General features: G+C 43.0%; 1 protein-coding gene across 1 annotated transcript in view; it reads left to right on the top strand.

Moving 5' to 3' along the window:
• The first annotated feature begins 8,276 nt into the window (after nucleotides 1-8,276).
• Nucleotides 8,277-25,051, top strand: part of UGCG (UDP-glucose ceramide glucosyltransferase) — a 35,439-nt gene continuing 18,664 nt past the window's right edge. Inside the window, exon 1 of the mRNA XM_063423011.1 lies at nucleotides 8,277-8,593. Coding sequence (XP_063279081.1) covers nucleotides 8,496-8,593 — 98 coding nt within the window. The 5' untranslated portion in view covers nucleotides 8,277-8,495. The remainder of the gene's footprint in view (nucleotides 8,594-25,051) is intronic.

Raw genomic sequence — 25,051 nt, 5'->3', positions numbered from 1 at the left:
CATAGAAGATGTTGGCCATTATGAGGTGATGTCAATGGCCAATTGAGTTCCATGAATAAAACAATAAATTATAGTCCACGTGAAAAATCCATGCATAGTGAGTATCCAACTGGACAATTAACAGTAAGTATTTTTTTAGATACTCATGAAAAAATCCAACTTTATTCTCAAAACTATTAATTAAAAACATAAATTTAAAACACTATCAAAATATAAAAGGTAAATTACCTTCTTCTTTCCTCTCTGTGCTTGTACTTAACATTTCTCTAACATGTTTTTTGGTTAAAAACACAATTATATTTTGATATCTATTCTGTTCAGCATGTGAAATTCCATGTACATACTGTTGTCAGATGAAGAATTATTTCCTCAGCTGGTGGGAAAATACAATGCTTATGCTTCAAAACCAGTAGCCAATGAAACCACACAATTCTTATTCTGCAGGATCATGTTAAACGTTAACCAAGAAGAGGTGCAAAATAATGAAGTTACTTCCATGTTTGGGAAGTAACACCAGTTTATCCAGCAGTCAGCTGTAACTTTGGGGTTCATGACCACCAGAGGAAACCCTGGGACTTAAGTACACATGGGAGTAAACATTTAATAATAATAATTTCAGGGAAATAATTCTCACATGTGTGTTTATTCCAGGAAAATAAATTAATGTCATGTAAAATTCAGTATAAAACAAGAGCTTTTCTATATTCAGCTCAACTGGTGGAGAGATCCCATGTGCATCCAGTGCCATAATAAAGAATGCCTGCTTCTTAATGCTACATTGGTATTAAGGAGATTTATTTTACTGATTTTTTTTTTGGTAATGATACCTGCAACGGATTTTGTTCTTAAAAGGAACCTCTTTGCTTAATATTCCTTAGAGATATGACTTTTAAAACACCAGAACAGAGAGATAATTTTTGAAGCAAAGCTAGCCCCAAAAGTGGGAAGACTTAAGAGCTTTTACAAAACCCCAAACAACTTTGAGCTTATAATTTTTATCTTTATCTAATCTATATCTATATATCTTTAGAAGGGAAACAAAGCTAATGAAGGGTGTGGAACACAAATCCTGAGGGATGTTTAGCCTGGATAAAAGGAGAAACCTTTCACTCCCTACAACTCCCTGAAAAGAGGGTGTAGCCAGGTGGAGGTCAGCCTCTTCCCCCAGGAAACCAGTGACAGGATGAGAGGACAGGGTCTCTTAAGATGTGCCAGGGAAGGTTTAGGACATTAGGAACAAGTTCTTCACAGAAGGAGTGGTTAGGCATTGGAATGGGCTGCCCAGAGAGCTGGGGGAATCATTATCCCTGGAGATGTCTAAGAAAACACTGGATGTGGCACTCAGCACCATGGTTGAGTTTTCAACGTGATGTTAGGCCAGAGGCTGGACTTGATCATCTCAAAAGTCTTTTCCAACCTAGCTGATTCTGTGACTCTGTGAAATACACCGAGATATAGATATAGATAGATTTATTGTTTCCTTTTGTACTTCAAATATGGAAAATAGCATAACTATGGCACTTTTTCAATTAGATGCTCTCACCCTGATTACCACCCTCTTTTTCTCATACCAACACACAGGGAGAGATTCCTGACCCTCCTCCTTAGCCTTTGAGTCCACAATAATCAAAATACTGTGGCCAGATGGTTTTGTTTTCCAGGAGGTAAGGGCAGCCCCAGAAGGAGCACATAATTTGTTTGTAAGACATTTTTTTAAAAATAAAAATACACCGGTGTGTAGATACAACGATTTTGTGATAGTCTGTATATTGAAAAATAATGTCTTTTCATCTCAGAGGGATAATCCTTGTTCTGAAAATTTCAAAATAAAAATGGAGACAAGAGGAGTTAAAGGAACAAAAAGGGAGCAGATGAAAATTGAAAAAAATTACCTGTTAACACTTACTTATAATAAAGTCTCATTGTTCTTGCTCATTGATAATTGTAAATTAAAGGAGAATGTAACAGAGGACAGAGCAAACATTTGGAGGCAGGCTTTGGAGAACAAACCCTTACAAAATATGGCTACTGAAGCAAAGAACAAGAACTTTGAAGGAGAGTCAGGAAAGAGCAGTAAAGAAATGGAAAATACTCAGCACATATAAAGCAAAAAGGTTGAAAAGGCCTGTATCAATAAGCAAGGTCTCCTTATCAAAATCAAGTATAAAATGGAATATTACAAGAGGCGGGACAGGCAGCTGAGAAGGAATACAGACACACTTTCTGAGCACAGAGGAAAAGCCACAGTCCATCTGGAGTTGAATCTGATGAAGAATGTGAAGGACAGTGAAATACCCCGCAGCAAAAGAAGTATCATAGACAATGTAGGACCACGCCTTAAGCAGGGCAGATACCTGGTGACAAAGGACATAGATAAGACTGAATTACTCAGTGCCTACCTTCAGTGGAGAAGGATCAGGTTAGGGAACATTGAATGGTACTGGACACACAGGAGACCATTCCACCAGATAGATGCACATGAGTGCTGAAGCAGTGGGCCTCTTCTGATTGTCTTTGACACAGCAGCAGAATATGGGAAGTTCCTGAGGACTAGGAGAAAGAAAATATCCCCCCTGTTTTCCAGCAGAGCCACAAGTTACAGCCATAAAACGAGAGGCTGCTTAGCCTCACCTCAGTCCCTGAGAAGGTGATGGATAACTATCCTGAAAACCATTTCTAAATGAAGAACAATAAAGTGATTGGGAGTAGTTGGCATGGACTTATGCAATGGGAACAAACCTTCTATGTAGCCTTCTATGATCAGATGACTGGTTTGGTGAATAAGGGGGGGTAACTGGAAGCTGTGAATCTGAACTTCAGGAAGGCTTTTACCACTGTCTCCCACAATATCTTCATACACAAAATGACAAGGAATAAACCAGATAAGGGTACGGTGAAGTAAACTGAAAGCTGGCTTGGGCAGCCAGGCTCCAAGCATTGTGATCAGTGGCACGAACTCCAGCTGGAAGCAAGTCACTACTGCAACGCATCAAGTGTCAATAGTGGGGCCAGTGCTGTTTCAACCCTCAGAAAGTTTGCAAATGATACAAAACTGGGAGGTGTGGCCGGTAACATACAGAGGTGGACTGGACTTCAGAGGGATTTTAACAATCTGGAGGGCTGGGCTGACAAGAACTACATGGAATTCAAGAAAGAACATTCCAAGTCCTGCATCTGGGGAGGAACAACCCAAGGAGGCAATACACACTGAGGGCAAACTGTCTGGAGGGCAGCTTTGCAGAGAAGGACCTGGAGGTGCTGGTGAACAAAAAGCTAACCATACGCAGCAATGCACCCTTTACAAAAAGAAGGCCAACATCATGGCTTTCATTGTTACTACATTGTCACTACATGTAGTAGCATGGAAATAGACCAGCTGAGGGTCACAAAGATGACAGATACTGAAGCATCTGACATATGAGGAATGACAAAAGAGACAGGATTGTTCAACCCACAGAAGGCCCCGGGGAATGTTACCAGTGTGCACAAATACCTGGTTGGGTGGAGTAATGAAGATGGAGACTGACTCCAACCTCAGCAAATCACTCTCAATGACCCTGCTCAAGCAGTAAGCTGGAATAAATTATCTCCAGAGGTCTATTTCAAACTCAGCTATTCTGTGATTCTGCAAAATTATTTATGGTTTTCTAAATGTAACTATTCTCCAAGTATTCCACAATTTATTGCTGAGTGCATAAGCATAGTTATTTCCAACAGCAGTACTTGGGAGGTTTATAGGTTAATCAGCCTGGATCAATTTGTCAAGAAAAATACATATACCTGAAACATTATTGTTTGAGTTTTTAAAAAAACAGCTTTCTTGTTCTATTACAAAATTAGTTCTGAAGATCAAAAGTGCTGAGGCTTTATTCTTTTCAGATTTGTTCTTTGAGGCTTCACTGCAACCTGTAACTTTAACTTTTTCAACCCTTGGGCATAAGAGCTCTGTTCTTTAATTTTTCTGGTGTTCAATTTTATGAGACACGGTACCAGACAAGACAAAGACTGTGTTATGGCTAACCTAGAACTACATTTGTTAAACCTCACAAGCACTTCACGTATGCAGATCAGTTAGCTTGTTACTGCCAAATAAAGAGGATACCGGCAGAACTGTCTCTTTTTGGTCTCTCTCTCTTGCCCCAACTAGACAGGCTTTTATATCTACAAGTGCTCAAGGACTTAAATAAAGTTCTGAACTTACTTAGGCATGGAGGCTAACAAGCAGGGAGCAATTGCACAGATTTCTACATCAAATCCAGCAAATAACTGCATGCTTTTTTTATAATCTAAATATTTAAACAAGAGGAAGATGCAAGGCAGAGCATTTATTTAATAACAAACATGCATAGCTGTAAAACACACATTTCTTTGATTTAATTAAAAGAAAAGGAACAAAAGTGGATTTTTAATAAAAGAAGACAGATGTCTCAGAGCTAAAACTAAAACCAATTTTCAAAGACACATAGTCCTTAGCAGTGCATATTCCCTTTATAATAAGGTATTTTACAAAGCAGTTTCAGAGTGCAGATGCATTAATGGATCTAATCATTAAGCAAAGAGAAAACTTCCACTGTCTGTCCCCTTATTTTTATATTTTCATAAGGAAAATAACACGTAAGAAAGAGAAAGGAAATTTATCCTTGCCTTCTATTCGACCAGAACCTCAGTGATAGCATTCTAAACAGAAACAGTAAAGTGAACTGGAAAATATATACTTGGAAACACTAATATAAATTCTGAAATAGCATTTCAGCAAATTTTAAATGCAATTTTAACTGTAATCCAGGTGACAAACTGTCTTGCCATCTGAGGATGGAGACTTAGATCAATTTTCCCTCTCCAAGTTTATGTAAGCAATGGTTTTCAACAGAAACCGATGGTTGAAAAGAAAACTGGGAGGTCTGTATAGGGTTAAAACCTTTCAGAGATATACCACTAAGAGAAACTTTAGTGGTTTTGGTTTCCACGGCCTCCTCAGCATTAATACCAGTATCACAACAGGTTAACCCACCATTGTTCCTTTGTTAACTAATTATATCTATCCCTTTTTATCTGCTCAAAATTACATGTTTCTATTGCATCATTTTTGTTGTTGGAAGAAGTCTCATAACTAGGCCACCAAGGACCTTTATGATGGAGATTTCTATTAAATTAAGCTTTTTCAGTCTGCAACACTCAAACACTGTTAGAATCAATCAATAACTTGGCAAAATATTGATTGACTGAACCCAAACCAGCAGTTTTGTAGCACATGGGAGGGCTAATTTTGTTTTTAATTTAAACGTAGTACACATTTGCACAAAGTCCCAAGCACCTGATTAAAACACCAGGGTGTATCATGCCCCAAGGCATAATGAGGCACCTTTGGGCAGGTAGATGTGCCCTACTTGAAGAACACTGCTCTCTGTGAATTGTTGCATTCCACACTTACAGAGGAGACCAAGTGTACATCCCCTGCTACTGAACTGTCACAACTCCAGGCAGCCCCATGCATCAGGCGACCTTTACTCTTTGCTCCCCCAAGGATCTTAATATACCTGCTGAAAGAATCCATCTGGCAGCAAATTTGACTGGAGAAGTTGCTCAGGTTGAAGGCTTTACCATACCTAATTTTCCTCCATTACAATCCTGAAAGTATATTGAAGATTCTGGTTTTAAACCATACATTAACTTGAGCATTGAGTGCTGCAGCTTTTTACCTTAAACATTTCATGAGCGAGTTCTTTCTCCCCACACAGCCAGAGGGCAGAATGACATCTCAGAGAGGATGGCAGAAAGGAGGATCCTTTTCTAGACAAAGTTATTTATACTAGCTTGGTGTTTTCCTGTGGAACACTGCTTGAGGACTGTTCATTCATCAGCAGTATGGCTGGCTGAAGTATAGCAGTCAGTATTTTTATTCATTTTTTTGATGAAGAAGCCTCAGCAAAGTTTGTTTGCATGGAGCAATTAACCCTACCTGTTGCACAGTAAGCAGCCTCTCAATCTAATCTCCCAGGCAAACACCTTCTAGGACAAAAAATAAGCTTTACTGCTTCAGTTAAATAAAGTCAATTATTTGCTTTACTGATTACTGGAGACAGGCCCTCAATCTTCTTCAATTCCCTATACTGTCTTTTGCATAGGCTATTTCTGCCTTAGAAGAGAGATGCAAGCCACCCAGGTAAGGATTATATGAGCTATATTTTAACAATTCCTACGTATCAGCTTTGAATTCTCTGACTCAACTAGTCTTGTGACTGTGCCAACGTTGAGCATGGCAGTTCAAATCATGGCTAAAAAATGCCTATAAAGCTCATTGAGGCAACCTTAAATCAATATAAATGTGATCATTAGACTCTAAATGCAGGAACAAATAGAGAAAAAACCTGCCACTTTCAGTTACAAATGACATACAAACACAATAGGGGAATTTGAAAATTACGGTAATTTGTTTCACTTGAAAAGTTATTTTTAAGGAAGTTATAATAAGAAATCACTGAAGCCAGTGAAAAGGCATGTTGCTGGCCCCATGATTTATTTATGTGGAAACTAACATTAACCAGGAAATAACAGACTACTACAGGCATGTGTTCGCACTAGAATGGACTGATACCTCAGCTGTTCCTACCAGTTATTAGTGGCTTTTTACTTTTAGTTTTAAATATACTTATACTTTTAATTTGGTCAATTCCACACCAGGTCAGATCCTATTTTTTCTGACAGTAAGTTGCCTTTAAATTGCTGTATCCTAACTTCTCACATAAAACTAGAGCTAACTTGAAACCTGATTCTTTCTACAGTTATTGTGATGACTAGATATTTTTAAGAACCACAATTGATTTCTTAGCAGAATTTATGAACGCTCCTTTATCTACATTAATAAGAGAGGGCTGTGGAGGAAAAAAACCAAAAACTATTAGAGAACATGCATACTGTGCAATGTTCAGCTTGTGTTATTGGTCAAGACTCCTGAGAAAAAGTATACTTTCTCATGTACAGGTAAACACAGACTTTTATGTGAGGCTATGCTTATTCTGGCAAGCTCAGTATGCAGGCACAGCCAGTCAAGTAATTTTATCTTCCCACAGCATATACCAGATTAATGGAGTCAAATTTACAACAGTTAATGCAATGCATGTTTGCCTATTATGCAATAAGAAAAAAAGAGTAATAAATTTAAAAAAATTTGATATTTCTGACCCCAGATCAAAAATGCTGAGCTGTAAAAGAGAGCAGAAGTGTTGGGAGGCTTCTGCATATGAACCCCCTTAAAAATGGAGCCACATCACAGTAGTAGAGATTGCCATAAACACTGTAATGAAATAAAGGCAAGAATAGCTGGCTCAGAGGATTAGTAATGAGCAACTGACTCTCTCATTAACTGGGCACTAACTCAAACGCAGCACAGGCTGGTAGTCACCAGGTTGCTTTAGCACGGCTTGGGCTCCACAGATGGCATTATGACTGCTGGAATTGCCCCAGTGCTTGGAGCAGCCGCTCTGACTCACAGAGTTCAGAACCGCCAGCAACTCCCAGCTGCACACCTAGGCTAGAAATAACAATCCTGTCCTGCAGCATTCAACATCACCAAGAAAGTGTCTGGACTCAAAACCAATAAGAAAAATAACAAAGGCCATGCAGCTCTGAATCAGCCCCCCTGTACTAGATCTCAGAATCACAGAGCAGTTAGTGTTGGAAGACGCCTCTGGAGATCATCCCGTCCAACCCCACTGCCGAGGCAGGGTGACCTAGAACAGGTGAACCAGGAACAAGTGCAGGTGGGTTTGGAATGCCTCGGGACAAGGAGACTTCATGACCTCCTTGGATAGCCTGTTCCAGTGCTCCACCTGTGTAGAGCACTGAAAAGTTGTTTCTCACGTTGAGAGCAACTTCTTGGTGAAAATTCTGATTTAGCTTATGGCCACTGTTCTGTCCTGTCGCCGGGCCTCGCCAAAAGACTCTGGCACTTTGGTCTTGGCACTCGCTTTTGAGGTATTTATATGCATTAATGAGATCCCCTCTCAATCTTCTATTTTCCAGACTGAACCGGTCCATCTCTCACAGTCCCTTCTCAGAGATGCTCGGCAACACCGGCAGTATCCGGCTGCCCCCGCTCCCTGCCTCTGTGGATATGGGGCTGCGGTGTCCTCAGCGGCCAACACCAAAGGTAGACGACGCGCAGCCGGCGCCTCTGTCGCGCCCGCACCCCGCCCCGGCGGCCGGACCGGGTACACCTCCTTCGGCTGCCCGAGGGGGACGGCCCCAAGGTCAGGCGGTGGCGGGCGGGGGGCCGGGCCGGTAACGGATGTGCCCGCCCACCGCATCCTGCGCCGCCAGAAGAGACGGCGGCAGCTCTCGGAGCGCCAGCGGCCGCCGCGCGCAGGCCGGTGCGGAGCAGCAGCGGCGCCGCCGGAGCCGCCCCGGAGCCCGCCCGCAGCAACCGCCGCCCGGGCCGCCCCCGTCTCGTCCCGCTCCGCCGCCGGCTCCTGCCCGGGCCGCCGCGCCCCCCGGGGATGGCGGTGCTGGCCCTGGCCTCGGAGGGACTCGCCATCTTCGGGCTCATCCTCTTCGTCGTGCTCTGGCTCATGCACTTCATGTCCATCATTTACACGTAAGCGCTGGGGTGCGGGGGGATGGCGCCGGCGTTGTTCCGTCACCCACCCGCCATCGCGCCCGGGAGCGCCCGGGCAGCGGGCCCCGTCCGCCGCGCCGCCTCCGCCCCGGGCCGGCGGCTGCCCGGCCCCCGGGTGTCAGCCCGGGGACCCGCCTGCCTCCCGGCGGTGTGGCTCCCGCAGACCCCGCCGAGAGACGGGAGGCTCGGGCTGGCCGTGCTCAGGGCACAGCTGCGTCCCTGCCGTGGATCTTCGGGTAAAATCCGTCCTCTGGGTTTCTGCCTCCTGCTCTGTGCGGTGATCTTTGCTCCGTTGTCCGTAGTGCTGCTGGGGAAGGCTTGGTGTTTGTTGTGTGCTGGTGTACACCTGTAAAGTGTGGCTTTACCGGTGATAGTGGGAGACCAAGGGGCACAGGAATTCAAAAATGTATGATCTTTGACTGCAACGGCTGTACGGCAGAACAACTGAAAAAGCACAGTACTCTGTGCCGACCATAGGCACACTTTGGTACTGAGAAATAATGACAGTGCTAGTTAAAGAAGTATATGTAGTGAGTCAGATCCTTCTTGGATAAGTCCAAGTAAAAATGCCTTTAGAGTTTGTGAGCAGTGTTTGCATTTTAGTGACTGACAAAGCAGACAGAACCTGGCAGAGGAATTTTCTATGGGTATGTGGGGAAAGGATTAAGAATGCATCTGTTTGTTTGCTCTCTTAAGTAAAAGGCCACTCTTGCATCACTGCTAGGATTAGAAAATACCTGAATTTCTGTTTGCTTTCCTTGTGCTTATCTGTTTTCCTTTCTTGCTGCTCCACTGCATCTGATAGGTACCTGTGATAAACCTCAGCCCTTACTTTCAGCAAAGCTTGCAGGAATGGGTCAGGTTGGAAAGGACCACAGTGGATCATTTGGTCCAACCATCCCCATTTAATGGTCCAGCCATTAAATCCTGAAGCCCATGGCACAGGACTGTGTCCAGACAGTTCTTGAATATCTCCGGTTGGGGACACTCCACAACCTCTCTGCGCAACCTCTTCCACTACTCAATCACCTGCATAGTAAAGAAGTCCTTCCTCACATTCAGAGGGAACTTCCTGTGCATCAGTTTCCACCTTTTGTCCTATTGCTTGGCACTAAAAGGGCCTGGCTCCATCCTCTTGACACCCTCCCTTCAGGTACTCATAGACATTGGTGGGGTCCCCTCTCAGTCATCTATTTTCAACACTGAACAACTCCCTCAGCCTTTCCTCATATGAGAGATGCTCTAGTCCCTTAATCATCTTTAGAGTTCTCTGCTGGACACCCTTTTTTGTCTCTCTTTTACTGAGGAGCCCAGAACTGGACACAGCATTCCAGGGGAGGCCTCACCAGGGCAGAGTAGAGGGCCAGGATCACCTCCCTCAGCCTGCTGGCACTGCTCCTCATAATGCAGCCCAGGATGTCACCGGCCTTCTTGGCCACCAGGGCACTGCTGGCTCATGGACAGCTTGCTGTCCACCAGACCCCAGCTCCTTCTCTGTGGAGCTGCTTCCCAGCAGATCAGAGCCCAGCCTGTGCTCTGCATGTGCCTGTGCTGAATTTCAGAAGGTTCCCCTCTGCCCATCTCCCCAGCCTGTTGAGGCCCTTCTGAAGGGCTGCACAGCCCTCTGGGGTATCGGCCACTCCTCCCAGCTTTGTGTTGTCAGGGAAATTGCTGAGGAGGCCTCTGCCCCTTCACCCAAGTCATTGATGGGTAAGTTAAACAAGACTGGGCCTTGCTGCTGAACCTTGGGAGGCACCACCATGGACAGGCCTCCAACAAGAGCCTGTGCCACTGATTATGAGTCTGGGATCTGCTGTTCAGCCAGTTCTCAATCCGCGTCACTCCTCATGCAGTCCACACTTTCTGAATTGAAATCATGGATACCAAAGATTTGCTTCTGCTTCTTTTCTTTTTTTTTTTTCCTTTGTTTGGAATTGCTTTTTAAAATGTGAAATCACTAATAAGCTCTAATAGTTTTATTTTCTTCTACTGTAGGTCAGTGTAAGATCATGTAGACCTTATTTCACTTGGACAATGAACTTCTTGAGAACTACCTTATGGGTTACCTTGGACAGAAGTGGCAGGATTTCAGTACTGGGTGGCAGAAAGGGTGCATAGCGGGGGAAGAGACTACTTTGAGCATGGCTGATTTTGGTCAGCTTTAAAGCTAATTAAAACAGTCCATTGCATGCTTAAATCTCATCCTGTCAAGTGGGCATGTGTGGTGCTACTGCTCATAACTCTTTTATGAATAAGTGACAGCTGAAATGGGCAGAGACACAAATGGGGAAGATGTGCAAGAGGATGAACAGGAGGCAGAAGAATGAGAAATGCTAAGAGAGGTGAGAAGGAAGAACATGGAAGAGCTAGAGGGAAGAGTACACTTTTGGACAGTCAATGCCAGGAGCTACCCCCTCAAAGGGACTGCCTCCTGTCGGGGCAGCAGTGGAGCTGGGGCATTCCTGAGTGCACTCTGGGCTGCAGGTAAGGCACTCCTGAAGGGACCATAACCTGTGGGCAACCCATGCTGGGGTTGCAGCCCTGTGGCTGACCCTCTGCTGAGGAGACTGCACCCATGGCAGGCCCATACTGGGGCACAGACTCTGCCAAAGAGATTGCAACCTGTACATAAGGCACTCCTGAGCAGTTAGTCCTGCTAGAGTAGAGCAACAGTTTAAGATGCAACCATCCGTAGAAGAACATGAGTAAAAAGTAAGGCGTGGCAAAAAAAACATTACGTGCTGACCCTTGCCTCCTGTGTCATCTTGCTGAAGGGCTAGGGAGGGACTGAGTTTAAGGAACCATGTAAATGAGCAGTTCAGTTAGAGGGGTGAGGGAGAAAATGTTTCTTACTGAAGCAGACCCTGGGAAAGGGGGACAAGAGGTACATCCCTGAAAGTTAGGTTGTTTGTCCTTTTTTCCTCAATACCCAAACTAATAATTAGTTGCCTGTTCATTGCTGGCAATTTCAATAGAGTTGCCTGAGTTGAGGCAGTTCTGTCTGTGACAGTAATTGGTGGGGAGTGCAGGCAGCAGCTGGATCTGGTACGGTCTGCATCTAGAGTATTGCGGTGGTCTGAAATCTGGAAAGAGCTGTATTTTTTGTCAGTGGGAATTTGTGTTACAAATGCAAAGTGCATGTATAAATTGTGTGTTAACAGGTGGAAAACTTGTCAGTTTTGGAGAGGGTGGATAAGATTTGGGATGATCCAGTCTCAGCTTCTGAGGTCCCTGGTCTGCTTCCAGCAGGGCTCTGGAATTGCCATCTCAGTAGGGCCAGAGTCAGAAGCTGTCTTTGACAGAGCTGATGACAACAGGGGTATTTACTGTTCAGTGCAAAACAGTGTCCCATGGTTGGAGGAGAGCAGCTGGTAGCACTGAGGTGACCAAATTGCAAACTGTTCTGGGTTCACAGGCAGTTGTGGAGGAGCTGCCCTCGTTATGGTGATTCAGCAGATCTGAGGAAAAAGGACCACAGGTCCCATATTGTGACCACACCACTGCCCTTGGAAGTGAAAATAAATAAGTGATGGACATCATCCAAGGCAGCTGTCCTTGCAGCAACTGTGGTGGTGGTGGTAAACAGTAGCTAATAGCTAGAGAGGGCACTATGCTGGTGAATTTGAAGCTTGTTGCACTTGTTAGCATTGGCCTGTGCAAGAGAGGAGGGCTGGGAGGTTGTCTGATGGAACTGTACATGGAGGAATGGCCTGATCCTGCAAGTAAGATAGTCCTGTGAAGAGAAGGTGAAGGAGGTGATCAGTTGTATTTGCTTTGAGTGCTGGAGCATGTTTATGGGGAAGGGGCTCCAAATGAAAGATGATTGCTAGTGTTATGGCCTGAGAACTCTGATGGCTAGACACTGTTACTAGTGCCCTTCATCTCATAGAGACTAGTTTTATCTTGGATGGAGACACAGCACACTGCACCCTTTCTGAGACCCTTGAGGTAGGAAAGGGTCTTCAGTTATGGGCAGAAACTGCATTTTATGTCAGAGGATGCAGTATTAGAATAGAATTAGATGATACTTGGCGTGTACTGAATAGCACATTGTTCCTATTACAGGCAATAAAGATGAGACTTATTAGTCTTCCTGTTTTCTCCTTACAGCCAGTATTGTTGGTTTAATTTTTTTAAAGTTATTGAGGTACTGCTTGTACTCGATCTGCACTGTGTCTCGCCATGCTGTATTGGTGAGTTGGGTGGTCCCACCTGTGTCAGTGAAGTACTAAGATAATGTAACATGTCAGTAAAGCTGTTGTGGACTAGACAGTCATCCTTCTGTGGTTTCCCACTGATATTTAAGAAGTTTGATTTTGCAAAACACTTAGAATGTGTGAATTAAGTAGGTAAATGAAGTTATTCAAGAGACTAAGCTTTTTTGTCTTGAAATGCTTTCAGCGGTTGTTGAGATTAAGATCAAGACAATATTTCTTTTGCATTGGTTTATGTTGTAATGGCATTCAAACTTGTATGGTTTGGAAATCTGAGGAAATGTTCTTCCATACTGCATTTGCAAAATCTGGTTCTTGCCAGCTCTTTCCTCTACTTTGAATGGGTTTGAGACACAGAAATATTTAGGTATCAGGAAAATACCTTCAAGATCATTGATTCCAACCTTTGACTGATCACCATCTCGTCAATTTAGCCTTAACACCAAGTTCTATGTCCATTTCTTGAGCATCTACAATCTCGCTGGGCAATCCATTCCAATTCTTGACAACCCTTTCCGTGAAGAAATTCTTCTTGATATCCAACCTGAACTTCCCCTGACAGAACTTGAAGCTATGTCCATTTGTCCTGTCAGTAGCTGCCTGGAAGACACCAACCCCTACCTGGCAACACCCTCCTTTCAGAGAGTTGTAGAGAGCAGTAAGATCTCCCCTGAGCTTCTTTTTCTCCAGTCTGAACAGTTCCAGCTCCCTCAGCTGCTTCTTCACAGGACTTAATCACTAGACCCTTCTTCAGCTTCCTTGCCCTTCTCTAGACAAGCTCCAGCACCTCAATGTTTTCCTTGTTGTGAGAGGCCCAAAACTGAACACAGGATTCAAGGTGTGGCCTCACCAGTGCCAAGTAAGGAGAGACAATCACTGTCCTGGCCGTGCTATTTCTGATATAAGCTGAGATTCCATTGGCCTTCTTGGCCTCCTGGACACACAGCAGGCTCATGTGCAGGCAGGTGTGGATCACGATCTCCAGGTCCCTTTCTGCTGGGCAGCTTTCCAGCTACTCTGCCCTCAGCATGTAGCACTTCATGGGGTTGTTTGACTCCAGAGCAGGACCCAGCAGTGTTCATGTTGTTGAACCACTGTCATGGCTTAAGCCCAGATTGAAATGAAGCTCCCAAAGCAGCTCACTAGCATCCCCCACCCCTTCTACCTTGGTGGAACACCACTTCACCAATTCATCCTGGCCTATCAATCCAGATCCCTCTCCAGAGTCTTCCTATTCTCCAGCAAATCAACACTCCTGGTCAATTTAGTGTCATTGTGAACATACTATGCACTACCCGTTGTCTGGGTCCTCAGTAAAGACATTAGATAATGTTTGGTGACTCTTAAGCTATTTATTTGTCTTTCTGTCTTTATTTATCCGGTCAAAAAACCTGAACTCATGTGAAGTCATGTTCTGGCTTTGAGTCTTCATTGTTCTTGTCCCAGTTGTCAGTGGCAATTCTAATTTTATAGCACTTACGGAAATCACTTTAAGGCAGTCAGTTGATCTTGAAGTTGCTCATTTTCTTGGTTCCCAGGTGTAAGTGGGAAGGGTAGTGCGTGTCACTTAATTGATAAGCATACTGCTGGCTTTAGGCAAATTATTTTAAAAAGCTTTTAGTTACAGGAGTCAGTGAAGAAATAATGAATTCTGCATTTATGTGGCATTTGGGCGTAACTGAGCCTTGTCTGCTGAGTGAAAATCAAGACTTTTCAGAAACACATAAAGGTAATAAAAAACCCAGATGTAACTAAAGTTAAAGTAATTAATAGTCTTATTGTGTGTATGGACACAAGGATGGAATTCAGTTTGCACAGACTCATAAAACTCAAGTTTCCTGAAGTACTTCTGCAGCCATTGAAAAGCTTCTTAATATGGCTTCCAAACCTAAGCAAAAGCCTCCACATAGGTGATATTTAACTTCCGCTTTTTTAAAAATGTGAAGTTAATATTTTGGTTAATAATCTCTTATTGCATAGTAATTGTGACAATTTATTTCTCTAGGGCCATCTTGTCTTGTCAACCCTATTTTTTTCCTCTTTAATCACCTCTTGCCTCTCAATGTGTAATTTGTGTCCAGGTTTATCCTGCTCTAATCTCTCTGCTTCTCATTGTCATCTCATTTTCACCGTTTTGTGTACTGGTGGGACTGTCTCCTCTTTGGGACTTCCTTATATTTTTCAGTGTCTGGCCATAGATTGGGTAAAATAGGAGCAGCAGTAGCTACTCGGTTTAGCCATGATTGAGTTGCATGTTCTTTGATTTGTAGAACTGCTGCAGACACATCTTGTTGCAGATAGGAGCCAGGTAGGTTGTAGTGTATATCTGATTTAAAAGGCAATATTTAGAGAACCCTTCTGTTACTATCAAGTGTTACCAGGCATAAATGAACAAACACTTTGGTAGATTGATGGAGATAATCCAGCTACTTCTTTATGAGGTGAGAGGTACCCTTGCCTCCTGTTGATAACCAAACTCAGAGAACTGCAAAGTGTGATTGTACTGGAGCTTCTGCAGGAAGTGGCTGGAGGACATCTAGCACATGCAGAATGCCATATATGGTTTTGGGTATGTGACTTAAATGAACCTTTATTCAACTTGGAGAACTTAACACTTAAATGTTTTATGCAGGTTGTGTTCTTCAAGGTCAGTAGTTTTCCAGAGTTGTAGCTGATGACAAGGATGATGTTAATTATTGGTGACCCTAGCAACAAACAGATTGTTGTCTGTGATCTTATATGTGTGGAACAAAATAAATTCATGATCTGATTAGCAGTGTCTTTTTGTAAAAGTACTTTGAGGGTTAAAAGCAAGCAAAAGAGATACTTAAGTGTTTGACCATAAACTGGGACACTGGAGAGACAGGAAAAGATGGAAAGTTATCTGACGCTTTTGTTTGATCTGAGGTGACATTTTATCTTGCTGCTTTTTCCCTGAGTAACCCTTATGTACCATAATCTGTGCATCGATGATGGGCCCTACTTTATGCAGAAATCCCAAGGTGTTTGCTCCAAGTGTTACATCCATAAAACTTCAGGAGGAATGGGTTTTCAGCAAGTAGATACAGTGTAGCAAGTCTGAAAGAGAGGGTGCAAAGATTGGAAGTCAAGTGCAGTTACTGGGGAGGTGTAACACGGGAGATTGATAGGGTGTGGGAACGCAGAAGTCAGAATAAACAGAATATCCTGAGTTGGAAGGGACCCACAAAAATCACAGAAGTCCAGCTCCTGTTCCTGCACAGGACAGCCCCAAGAGTCACACCATGTGCCTGAGAGTGTTGTGTGAACACTTCTTTAGCTCTGGCAGGCTTGATGCTTTGACTGCTTCCTTGCGGAGGGAATCTTGTCCTAGTATCGAGCCTAAACCTTCAGGCTGTTCCCTGAGGTCCTGTCACTGTCACCACAGAGAAGTGGTTAGTACCTGCCCTTCCTCCTCCCCTCATGAGGAAATTGTAACTGCAGTGAGGTCTCCCCTCAGTCTCCTCCAGGCAGAACAGCCAAGTGACCTCAGCCACTCCTCACATGGCTTCCCCTCCAGACATTTCATTGTCTTTGTTGCCCTCCTTTGAATGATCTCTAATAGCTTTTTTTTTTTTTTTTTTTTTAATATATTGTTGTGCCCCAAACAGGACACAGGACTTGAGTAGAGGCTGCACCAGTGTAGAGCAGAGTGGCACAATCTCGTCTAACAACTTAGAGTCAGAAGTGAAAGCCATTTTTTTCAACACTGTGAAGGAAATTGAAGTGCTTTAGGCTGGAAATGTCAGTTGAAGGTTAACTTCCATCTGCTGCTTGAAGCTGAAACAAATTTTCATAGTTTGCTGTACGCACAATGCATTGATATGATAATAATAGCTTGTGATAGGAGATGGAAACTATTGAAGGAATGCAGTTTGAGATGCACAAAATCATCAGGTGTCAATGATAGCTGGGGCCGTTTACATCTTCATTAATGACATGGAGTATGTGACATGGTCAGTAAGTTTGCTGATGGTACAGAACTGGAGAGAGTGGCTAATAGAACAGATGAGTTTAGAGAGAGCCAGACAGGCTGGAGAAATGGTCTGACAGGAAGCTTATGAAGCTCAACCCAGGAAAATGCCATGTCCTGCTCCTGGCAGAAATAACTCCATGCATCAGCACAGGCTAGGCTTGAAACAGGCCTGAAAACAGCTTGGCAGAGGGGGACCTGTGAGTGCTGACTGGTGCAAATCAGCCAAAACATCAGTTTGATCATGAAAATGCTTTTGGCAGAGAAAGCCATCGCTGCATTGTTAGCAGGTTGAGGAAGGTGATCCATCTGTTCTACACATCACCAGGAAGGCTGTGTCTGGAGTTCAGAGCACAGTTTTGGTCTCTCCAGTGTGAGTCATGGGTGTGGGCCAGACTGGAGCAAGTCTGGCCTAGGGCTGCAGAGATGACGGTGGGACTGCAGCATCTGACACTCAGGGAGGTACTGAGAGCTGAACTCTGCCTGGAGAAGGCTCAAAGGGATCCCATTAATGTGTGTGAGTACCTGATTGTTTGGGGGAGTGAAGGGTGTGAGGTCCAAGACCCATCTCAGTGGTGCCTTGTGACAAGATGAAAAGCAACAAGGACAAATTCAAGTGAAGGTCTGTAATTTTAAAGCAAAGAAGACACTCATGTCTGAACATTAAAACACATTTTCTGGAGAGTTTGTGAAGGCTCTGTTCTTGGAGACAGGAACAACTGGCTGGTCCGTAGCATCCTTAGCAACCTAATCTAGTTACCCCACTTAGAGCCAGGCATTCGGAGTAGCTGACCTAGGAGATGCCTTCCAATCTCTGCTGTGTGGTGATTTTTTTTTTTTATGAAAGATGATACTGAGACAGCTATCTGGACTATTATGGAGCAATAGACTAAGAAGGAGGTTGTGTGGAGGCTGTAAGTTTTGCGTGTTGCTTGTTTTAAGCAAGTTGAAGTTTACCTGACACCGTGTAATCATAAGGCCTAAATTCAGATAATCCTTAGGGGAAGACATATCTGAAAAAAAACAGGAGGTTATTTTTTATATACTTGGATTGTGGCTGAACGAGTTTCTGTATTACAAGCTTGATAAATGGGGAAAGTAAAAGAGTGCAGGACCAGAAATCTGAGAGTGTTTAACAGTGTGGGAGAAAACCAGAAATGTTGAAGACAATTAGGGCAGGCCTATTTTTTAGTAGTGAGAGTCAGGAGGATAAGACAGACTGTAAACTTTGGGGTAAACATTAAAGTCTTCGTGGCACTGAATGATCTACCAGAATGCAAGAAACCTAAGCCTAGATTAAAGACTGTCTAATGCTCATTTAAAGGACAGGAATCATGGCAATCTGGATGGTGTACTTAAGTTGAGAAGAGGGAAGATAGTACAATAGATGTGCTTTGATTTAAAAGCCTGCTTGTCACATCTCTTACAGTGGTTTGTGGGGAACGGGAAGCTAGAAGGCTGTAAGATTTGGAGTATGTAATATGGAAATGAAATGTGTTGGATTAGTGGAACTCTTTACAGGACAAAAAAGCATACAGCTTTGTATGTGAGCTGGAGTGGAAGAAGCTGAATTGTGGGATGGGGAAAAGTATAATCTTTCTGTCAGCTTTTGTCAGGATACAACGATTTCAAAGATATTTAAAGAAGTTAATGCTTTACATGAACTGTTTCCACAAAAGCATGAATTTTAAGGTGGATGAGTAGAATGGTAGATGATAAACGACTCTAAAAATTGGAATATGAAATTTCTGTCATAGCTGCTCCGTGACATGCTGAGCATATAAATAGTTCTACTATACTAGATGTACTAGAGCACCCTTCAGTATTTGTGTCCATCACTCCCTGTGAATGGTGTAATGCTGAATAGTGGTATCGGAATTCACTAGAATTTTTAACTTGCTTTTTAACTGAAATAAAATACTGTAGTTTTGACAGTTTTGACAATTTTTTAATACTGTTTTTACATTTTACTGAAAACTACTGTTTAAAAGAAGTTATTATTTACTTTATTGTGAGAGATGTTTTCCTATAGACTAAGAAAATAGTTTCATTTTGCTAATTGCAAGGTGACTAGTTTTGCATTTTCTTATATACATTTAATAGTAGGTGATGAGGACCTATGCAAGACCATAACTTCTCATAAACGGCTTGGGTGAATTCATACCATGAATCAAATTATTTCGGTTTTAGCAAGTATAAAGAAAGTCTTACACTGTCCTTGGGACAACTAAGGTAAAAAAACATTCTTCCAAGTGGCAACTTAAAAAGTAGAAAGCTGAAGGGATGCATTATACTAAGTGAAAAATGAGGACTTTCTTGCCAGTGCTACTTGCAACACTTTGCTTTGGAATTGTTTTATTTCTTATAGCAGTTTTTTGAATACCTGCTGGGTGCTTCTAGTGGATCCATGTTATTTCATTAAAGCAAGAGAACTAGCAACCTATCTTTGCCCAGTTGTGCTGGTAGCTGATTTGGTCTGGTTTCAACCACTTGAGCTCCACTATTGGAAATACCTCTTTGTAAACCAAAGATTGTTTTGTTTTTTTCCCCCTCTGTTGATAGGGCTCATCTTGGATTTGTTAACAATATAGTCCATGAGGAGGAATCTGTAAATGAAGTTAACCATTCACTTTTATGTTGTTTGCAGTGAACCTGTTCTTATTAAGCACTTGCCTTGATCTTGATTCAGTTTGCCCAAGTTGTAGTGATTTCCCAGATGACTGCTGCTTTGGTTTAACAATGGGTAGTAGGCTACACCTTATTTTATGAAGTGGAAGTATCACTTGTCTAGTCATATGCACACATTGTTAAAATATTCAAGCTGATTAAAACCAGGTATTGGTCAATGTACTTAACTGTTATGGAGCAGATGTCCCAAGTGCTTTATACTGAAATACTTTGAGTCAAAACTGAGTTCAAAATTATTACTTCACACTTCCTTTTAAGCATTTTAAGAGAGATGATACATATGTTTTATACCTGCATTTCCAAAAAGATTCTTTTGTGCAGATTGTGTAGCGGTGAGGTCAGTAAATTTTTTTGGCAGTACAAACCAAGGATTGTGGGTTTTTGTAGGTGTAAGACAGGTAAAATTTGCCAAGTTTATTTTTCTGGTTCATATCTGTTGGAAATGAAAAAAAAAAATCGCCCTTCCAAAATGCAGTCAAACATGATGTTGAGTGTAGAAGTGGTTTTTTTAACTTAACATTTTCTTTCAAAGCGTTTTTGTATATTTTCTTCCTTCAGTTTGCAATGTTTCATTCAGGAGACTTATTCAAGCTTTCCAAGGCATTTGCAGTACGAGGGCAGTGACCCTCTCACAGACAGCTGTGTAGGCCAAGGGGATAATCCAAATCTCCTCCTTCTGCTATACCTTTCTAAACATTTCTGCCATTTTAATCTGCCTTTAGTGAGCATGTGGCTATGTGGTGACTCAGATCAGCAAGCGAGTTTTTTTTCTGCGGGGTAGTTCCCTGATTGATCAGCAGGCTGATCTGATTTGTCTTGTGGTGCTGACTGTTTTATAGCCACAAGTGGGCTGAGGGTGGGGGAAAGCAGAAACAGGGAATAAATTGCTATTTTGATGGCAAACTGCAGATATACTGCAAGGGAAAACGGTGTGTTTATTTTAATGTTTAGCGTGATGCAGTAATGGATGTGTTGCAGGCAACTTGCTGTGTCTTTGTTAACTCCATTTCAGTTTGCTGAATTTTGAACTGTCAAAGATTTGGTCAGCAAAAGGGTTCCTATTGCTTCAGGTTCAGCCACAGCCTATTGTATGACTGTTTGTTTCTCCTTTTATCGTGAGGGAGTGGGAGGGGAGTAGGAGAGGAGGAAGTGTTTGCCGGCTTTAAGCTGAGGTCTCAAGTGTTTGCTCTTTCTTATTCCTGAAAGATAAGGTTGGAGTTTTTTCTATTTAAAACTGTAAAACAGATTTGAAAGCATTTTCAATTCACTGCCCCACTGCCCCCTGTTTTAGAAAAGACCTAATTGAAGTTATGGATGGCATGTACTGAATGTGACTTCATGGTAATACTTGGAAAATGCTGGTTAAAGGTTTTCAGTAGTGCATGGAGTTTTTGAATTTGAAATCGCAAATAGCTCTAGATAGGACTTCAACTCTTCTACATGATATCATTTTTGTCCTTATTCTTAGCCACTGATTGCAGAACTCCTTTCCAAAACTGAAAAAGCAAATTGATGTTTGGTTTTTGAGAAAACTCACCTTCTAAAAAACTAACAATGATCACAGTCTCGGTTCTTTCTTGATCAATTCCAGTTCAAGACCTTTAATTTGACCCTTTTTTTAAGTTCTGACTCCTGAGCTTCTTTTAGCTTAACTTTTTTTTAAAAAAAATCATTTCTCTTCCTTTCCAGTACCCATTGTGATTTCAGTGCATTACATTGTAAGATCCTTTTCATTTTGTCTGGGGGAGGTTATGTGTAGTCCAGGAGAAAATATGTATTGAAAGTGGACGACATGTTTTATTTGCCTTGTACACTCAGCTGGTATGTGATGAAGCACAGTTGTACCATGCTTTTCAACATGAACCCCTAGTATGCGAAAGGGAGGATTGCATTTTTTGTTTTCAGTGGTTTTCTGGCCTTGCACAAACCTTTGACTGTTTTTTTGCTGGCAGACAGCCATACAAAGTCTCTGCTATAAAGTGCACACCTGAGTCATACCTATCATGTTCTTCTTTCAGACTCATCTACTTCTTCCTATCTCTGAACATTTTATCAAGGCCAAGTGACTTGTAAAATGTTTTTAATTACGTTAGGCTTTCCTCTTAAGTACTTTCCTGTTGTCCACACCTGTCTGTTTCTGCTCCTCCCTATTGTTGGATCTGATGGTTGTGTAACTATTAGGCTTGTGACTCGGTGCATTGATTTGCTGTATGTCCATATGGCTGTTGAACTGGATGTCAGCAGGTGAAAAAAGTAGGAGGATGGGAAAGAATGCCTGAGAGCAATGACTGACTAGTGCAATAGTTTGATCCAGGCCAGCAGCTAAGCAAGGGTGCCTGGCACTAGCGTATTTCTATAGGCTGATGTCTTCCTTTCAGTCAAGAAAGGTAGAAGAGGGGTATGCCTTAAATATTACTTCAGGAGTTACTTTTGAGCACTGGCAGTGTTTTCTGTTACTAATTAACTCAAGTTAGCTTTTTCTGGCAGATAAGGACCAGCCTATAAGGGAGTGAATGCTGTGAAGGAAAACTGTGATGTAGAGTTGGTTGTGGAACAGTTTTTAGGGGCCTGACCCAACTCTATGGTCAGCTCAGCTCTTCTGGAATACCGCTGGAAGCATGAGGTAGGAGGAGACCCTATTCCTGCACTTCTCCTGTGATCTTGACAGCACATTTAAAGCCTTCTTGAACATGCTCTGGAACTTTGTGCAGCCTTCCATAAGATGCCTGAACTCTAATTTGGCAGAAGACAATCTTAAGTGGAAGCAAACAAAAGCCAGATTAAACTTTCAGTTTGGATGAGTGATTTGAATCAGGATTGTATGTTCATTATTAGCTTGCTGCATCCTTTCAAGCTTGCTAGGTTGAACTGATGCAATTCTAATATTACATGTTGAGTAATAGTTATGTGGTGGGTTATGAATCTCAGCTAGTTCACTGTGGGATCAAACAAATGTCAGCACAGGACATCCCAGAAAAAGAGGAGCAAGGAGGGAGTGCCTCTGAGCAGTAGCCCGTAGTGAAACTGGTTCGGCTACATTATAAAGCTCCTCTCAAGGAGAAGAAAGGTTTAAAACAAGACCAAGGTGTTTAATTCTTACTTTAAGAATAATGCTTTCAGTTTACTAGGAGACCAGTGGCCACAGGTGATTCTGGGTTTTCTGTTTGATCTGTCTTCCAGTTTTCAAATCTCTCTGACTTCTACAAGGTCCCTAAAGAAGAGTAATAGTGTAGTAGGCCTCCACAGTAATGCAATAGTAGTATTTCTGTGGGCTTAAATCTGGACAGATAAGTGTAAGAAATAAATACTTGATAACAGTATGTTATTCAGCCTTACTTGTATCACTGCAGAGTCCTCTTGTGTTTCTCTGCCTCTATGTCTTGCTTCCTGATGAGATGTACTAGAGCTGTGACAGTGGTTGCTTACATATACCCCAGCCCTCCCACCTTCACTTGCAGACAAAAGCCTGCACATACATATAATTATTATACAAAATGTAATTATATTCATGTATATTTATTATATAATATTATATATAGAAAAAAATCTTATTCCTATGGGAGACAGAAAAATATAGAATCATGGAATAGTTTAGTTTGGAAAAGCTCTCTAAGATCAAGTCCAACTGTTAACCAGACACTGCCATGTCCACCACTAAACCATGTCCGTAAGTGCCATATCTACACACTTTTTAACTATCTCCAGGTTTGGTAACTCTACCGCTTCTTTGGAGAGCTCATTCCAATGCTTGCTAAGCTTTTTGGTGAAGAAAGTTTTCCCAGTATTCCTAAACTTTCCCTAGTGCTGCAACTGGAGGCCCTTCCTCTTGTGTTGTCACTTGTTATTGCGACAAGAGACTGACCCCCATGTCACTACAGTCTCCTTTCAGGGAGCAGTAGAGAATGCTAAGGTCACCTCTAAGCCTCCTTTTCTCCGGGATGAACACCCTTAGCTCCCCTCAGTCTCTTCTCATCAGACTTGTGTTCCAAACCCTTCCCCAGCTCCTTTGCTGTTCTCTGGACATGCTCCCAGCACCTCAGTGTTCTTGCAGTGAGGGGCCCAAAACTGAACAAGCACGCAAAGCACAGCCTCAGCAGTGCCCAGTACGGGGGGACAATCACTGCCCTGCTCCTGCTGGCCACACTATTGCTGGTACAGGCCAAGATGCCACTTGGCCTTCTTGGCCACTGTGGACACATGGCTGGCTCGTGTTCACTCACTGTCAAGCAGCACCCCCAGGTTCTTCTCTAGGGTGATTTCCAGCCCCTACTTCCCCAACCTGTAGCTCTCCACAGCGTTGCTGTGATCCAAGTGCAGGATCTGGCATCTGGCCTTGTTTAACCTCATACAATTAGCCTTGGCCTATGGATCCAGGCTGTTCAGATCCCTTCGCAGAGCCTTCCTGCCCTCCAACAGATCAGCCTGGTGTCATCTGCAAACTGACAGTGCACTCCATGCCCTCATTGATACAGATATTAAACAGGACTGGACCAGTACTGACCCCTGGGGAACACTGCTGCTGGCCGGACACTAATTGGACTTAACTCCATTCTCCACCATTCTCTGGCTTGGCCATCCAACCAGTTCTTAATCCAGCAGAGAGTGCATCTGTCCAAGACGTGGGGAGCCAGTTTCATCCAGGAGAATACTCGGAAAAAGGTGTCAATGGCTTTAGCAAGTCAAGGTAGACAACACCCACAGACCTTCCCTCTTCTACCAAGTGGGCCACTTTGTCACTGATGGTCAGGCTGGTCGAACAGAACCTGCCTTTCCTAAACCTATGCTGATCCCCAGGTTGTCCTGTATAGCCATATGATGACACTCTAGATGGTCTGCATCAGAACCTTCCCCAGCACTGAGGTCAAGCTGACAGGCCTGTTGTTAGTTCCTCACATCCTCCTTCCAACCCTTCTTGCAGATGGCTGTCACGTTGGGTAGTTTCCAGTAAACTGGGACTTCCCTCATTAGCCAGGACTTCTGGTAGGTGACTGAAAGAGGCTTGGTGTGCACTTCCATAAGCTCCCTCATTAGCCCTGAACGGATCAAGTCTGGCCCCAGACACTTGTATGTCTAAGTGGTGTAACAGGTCACATTTGTCCCAGATTATGGGGCCTTCATTCTGCTCCCTGTTCCCTTCTTTCCACTCAAGGGCCTTGTTACCTGGAGAACAACTCCTCTTGCTATTAGAAACTGAAACTGAAAAGAAGACAGTATCTCAGCCTTTGCATGTAATTTCTCATTACGTTTCCCTCTGCATCCAGTAAAGGACAGAGGTTTTCCATAGCTCTCCACTTGTTGCTAATGTGTTTATATATACATTTTTGTTATCCTCTATGGCAGAAGCAGGATCAAGTTCTAGTTGTGTTTTGGCCTATTTAGTTTTCTCTGTCTGTGACTTAATGACACCAGGGCTGCCTGCATCATCTTTTAAGGTTCATAAACTCTCCTTTTCATCTTGAGTTCCAGCCAAAGCTCGCTCTTTAGCCAGGTCACTTGTCTTCTCTGCCCTGTCTTTTGGCACATGACAATGGTCTGCTGGCTCTG

Source organism: Prinia subflava, chromosome Z (assembly GCF_021018805.1).
Source record: "Prinia subflava isolate CZ2003 ecotype Zambia chromosome Z, Cam_Psub_1.2, whole genome shotgun sequence".
NCBI classification, from domain to species: domain Eukaryota; kingdom Metazoa; phylum Chordata; class Aves; order Passeriformes; family Cisticolidae; genus Prinia; species Prinia subflava.
The sequence above is the reverse complement of the archived record's forward strand: the minus strand, read 5'-3'. Positions and strand labels throughout refer to the sequence as shown.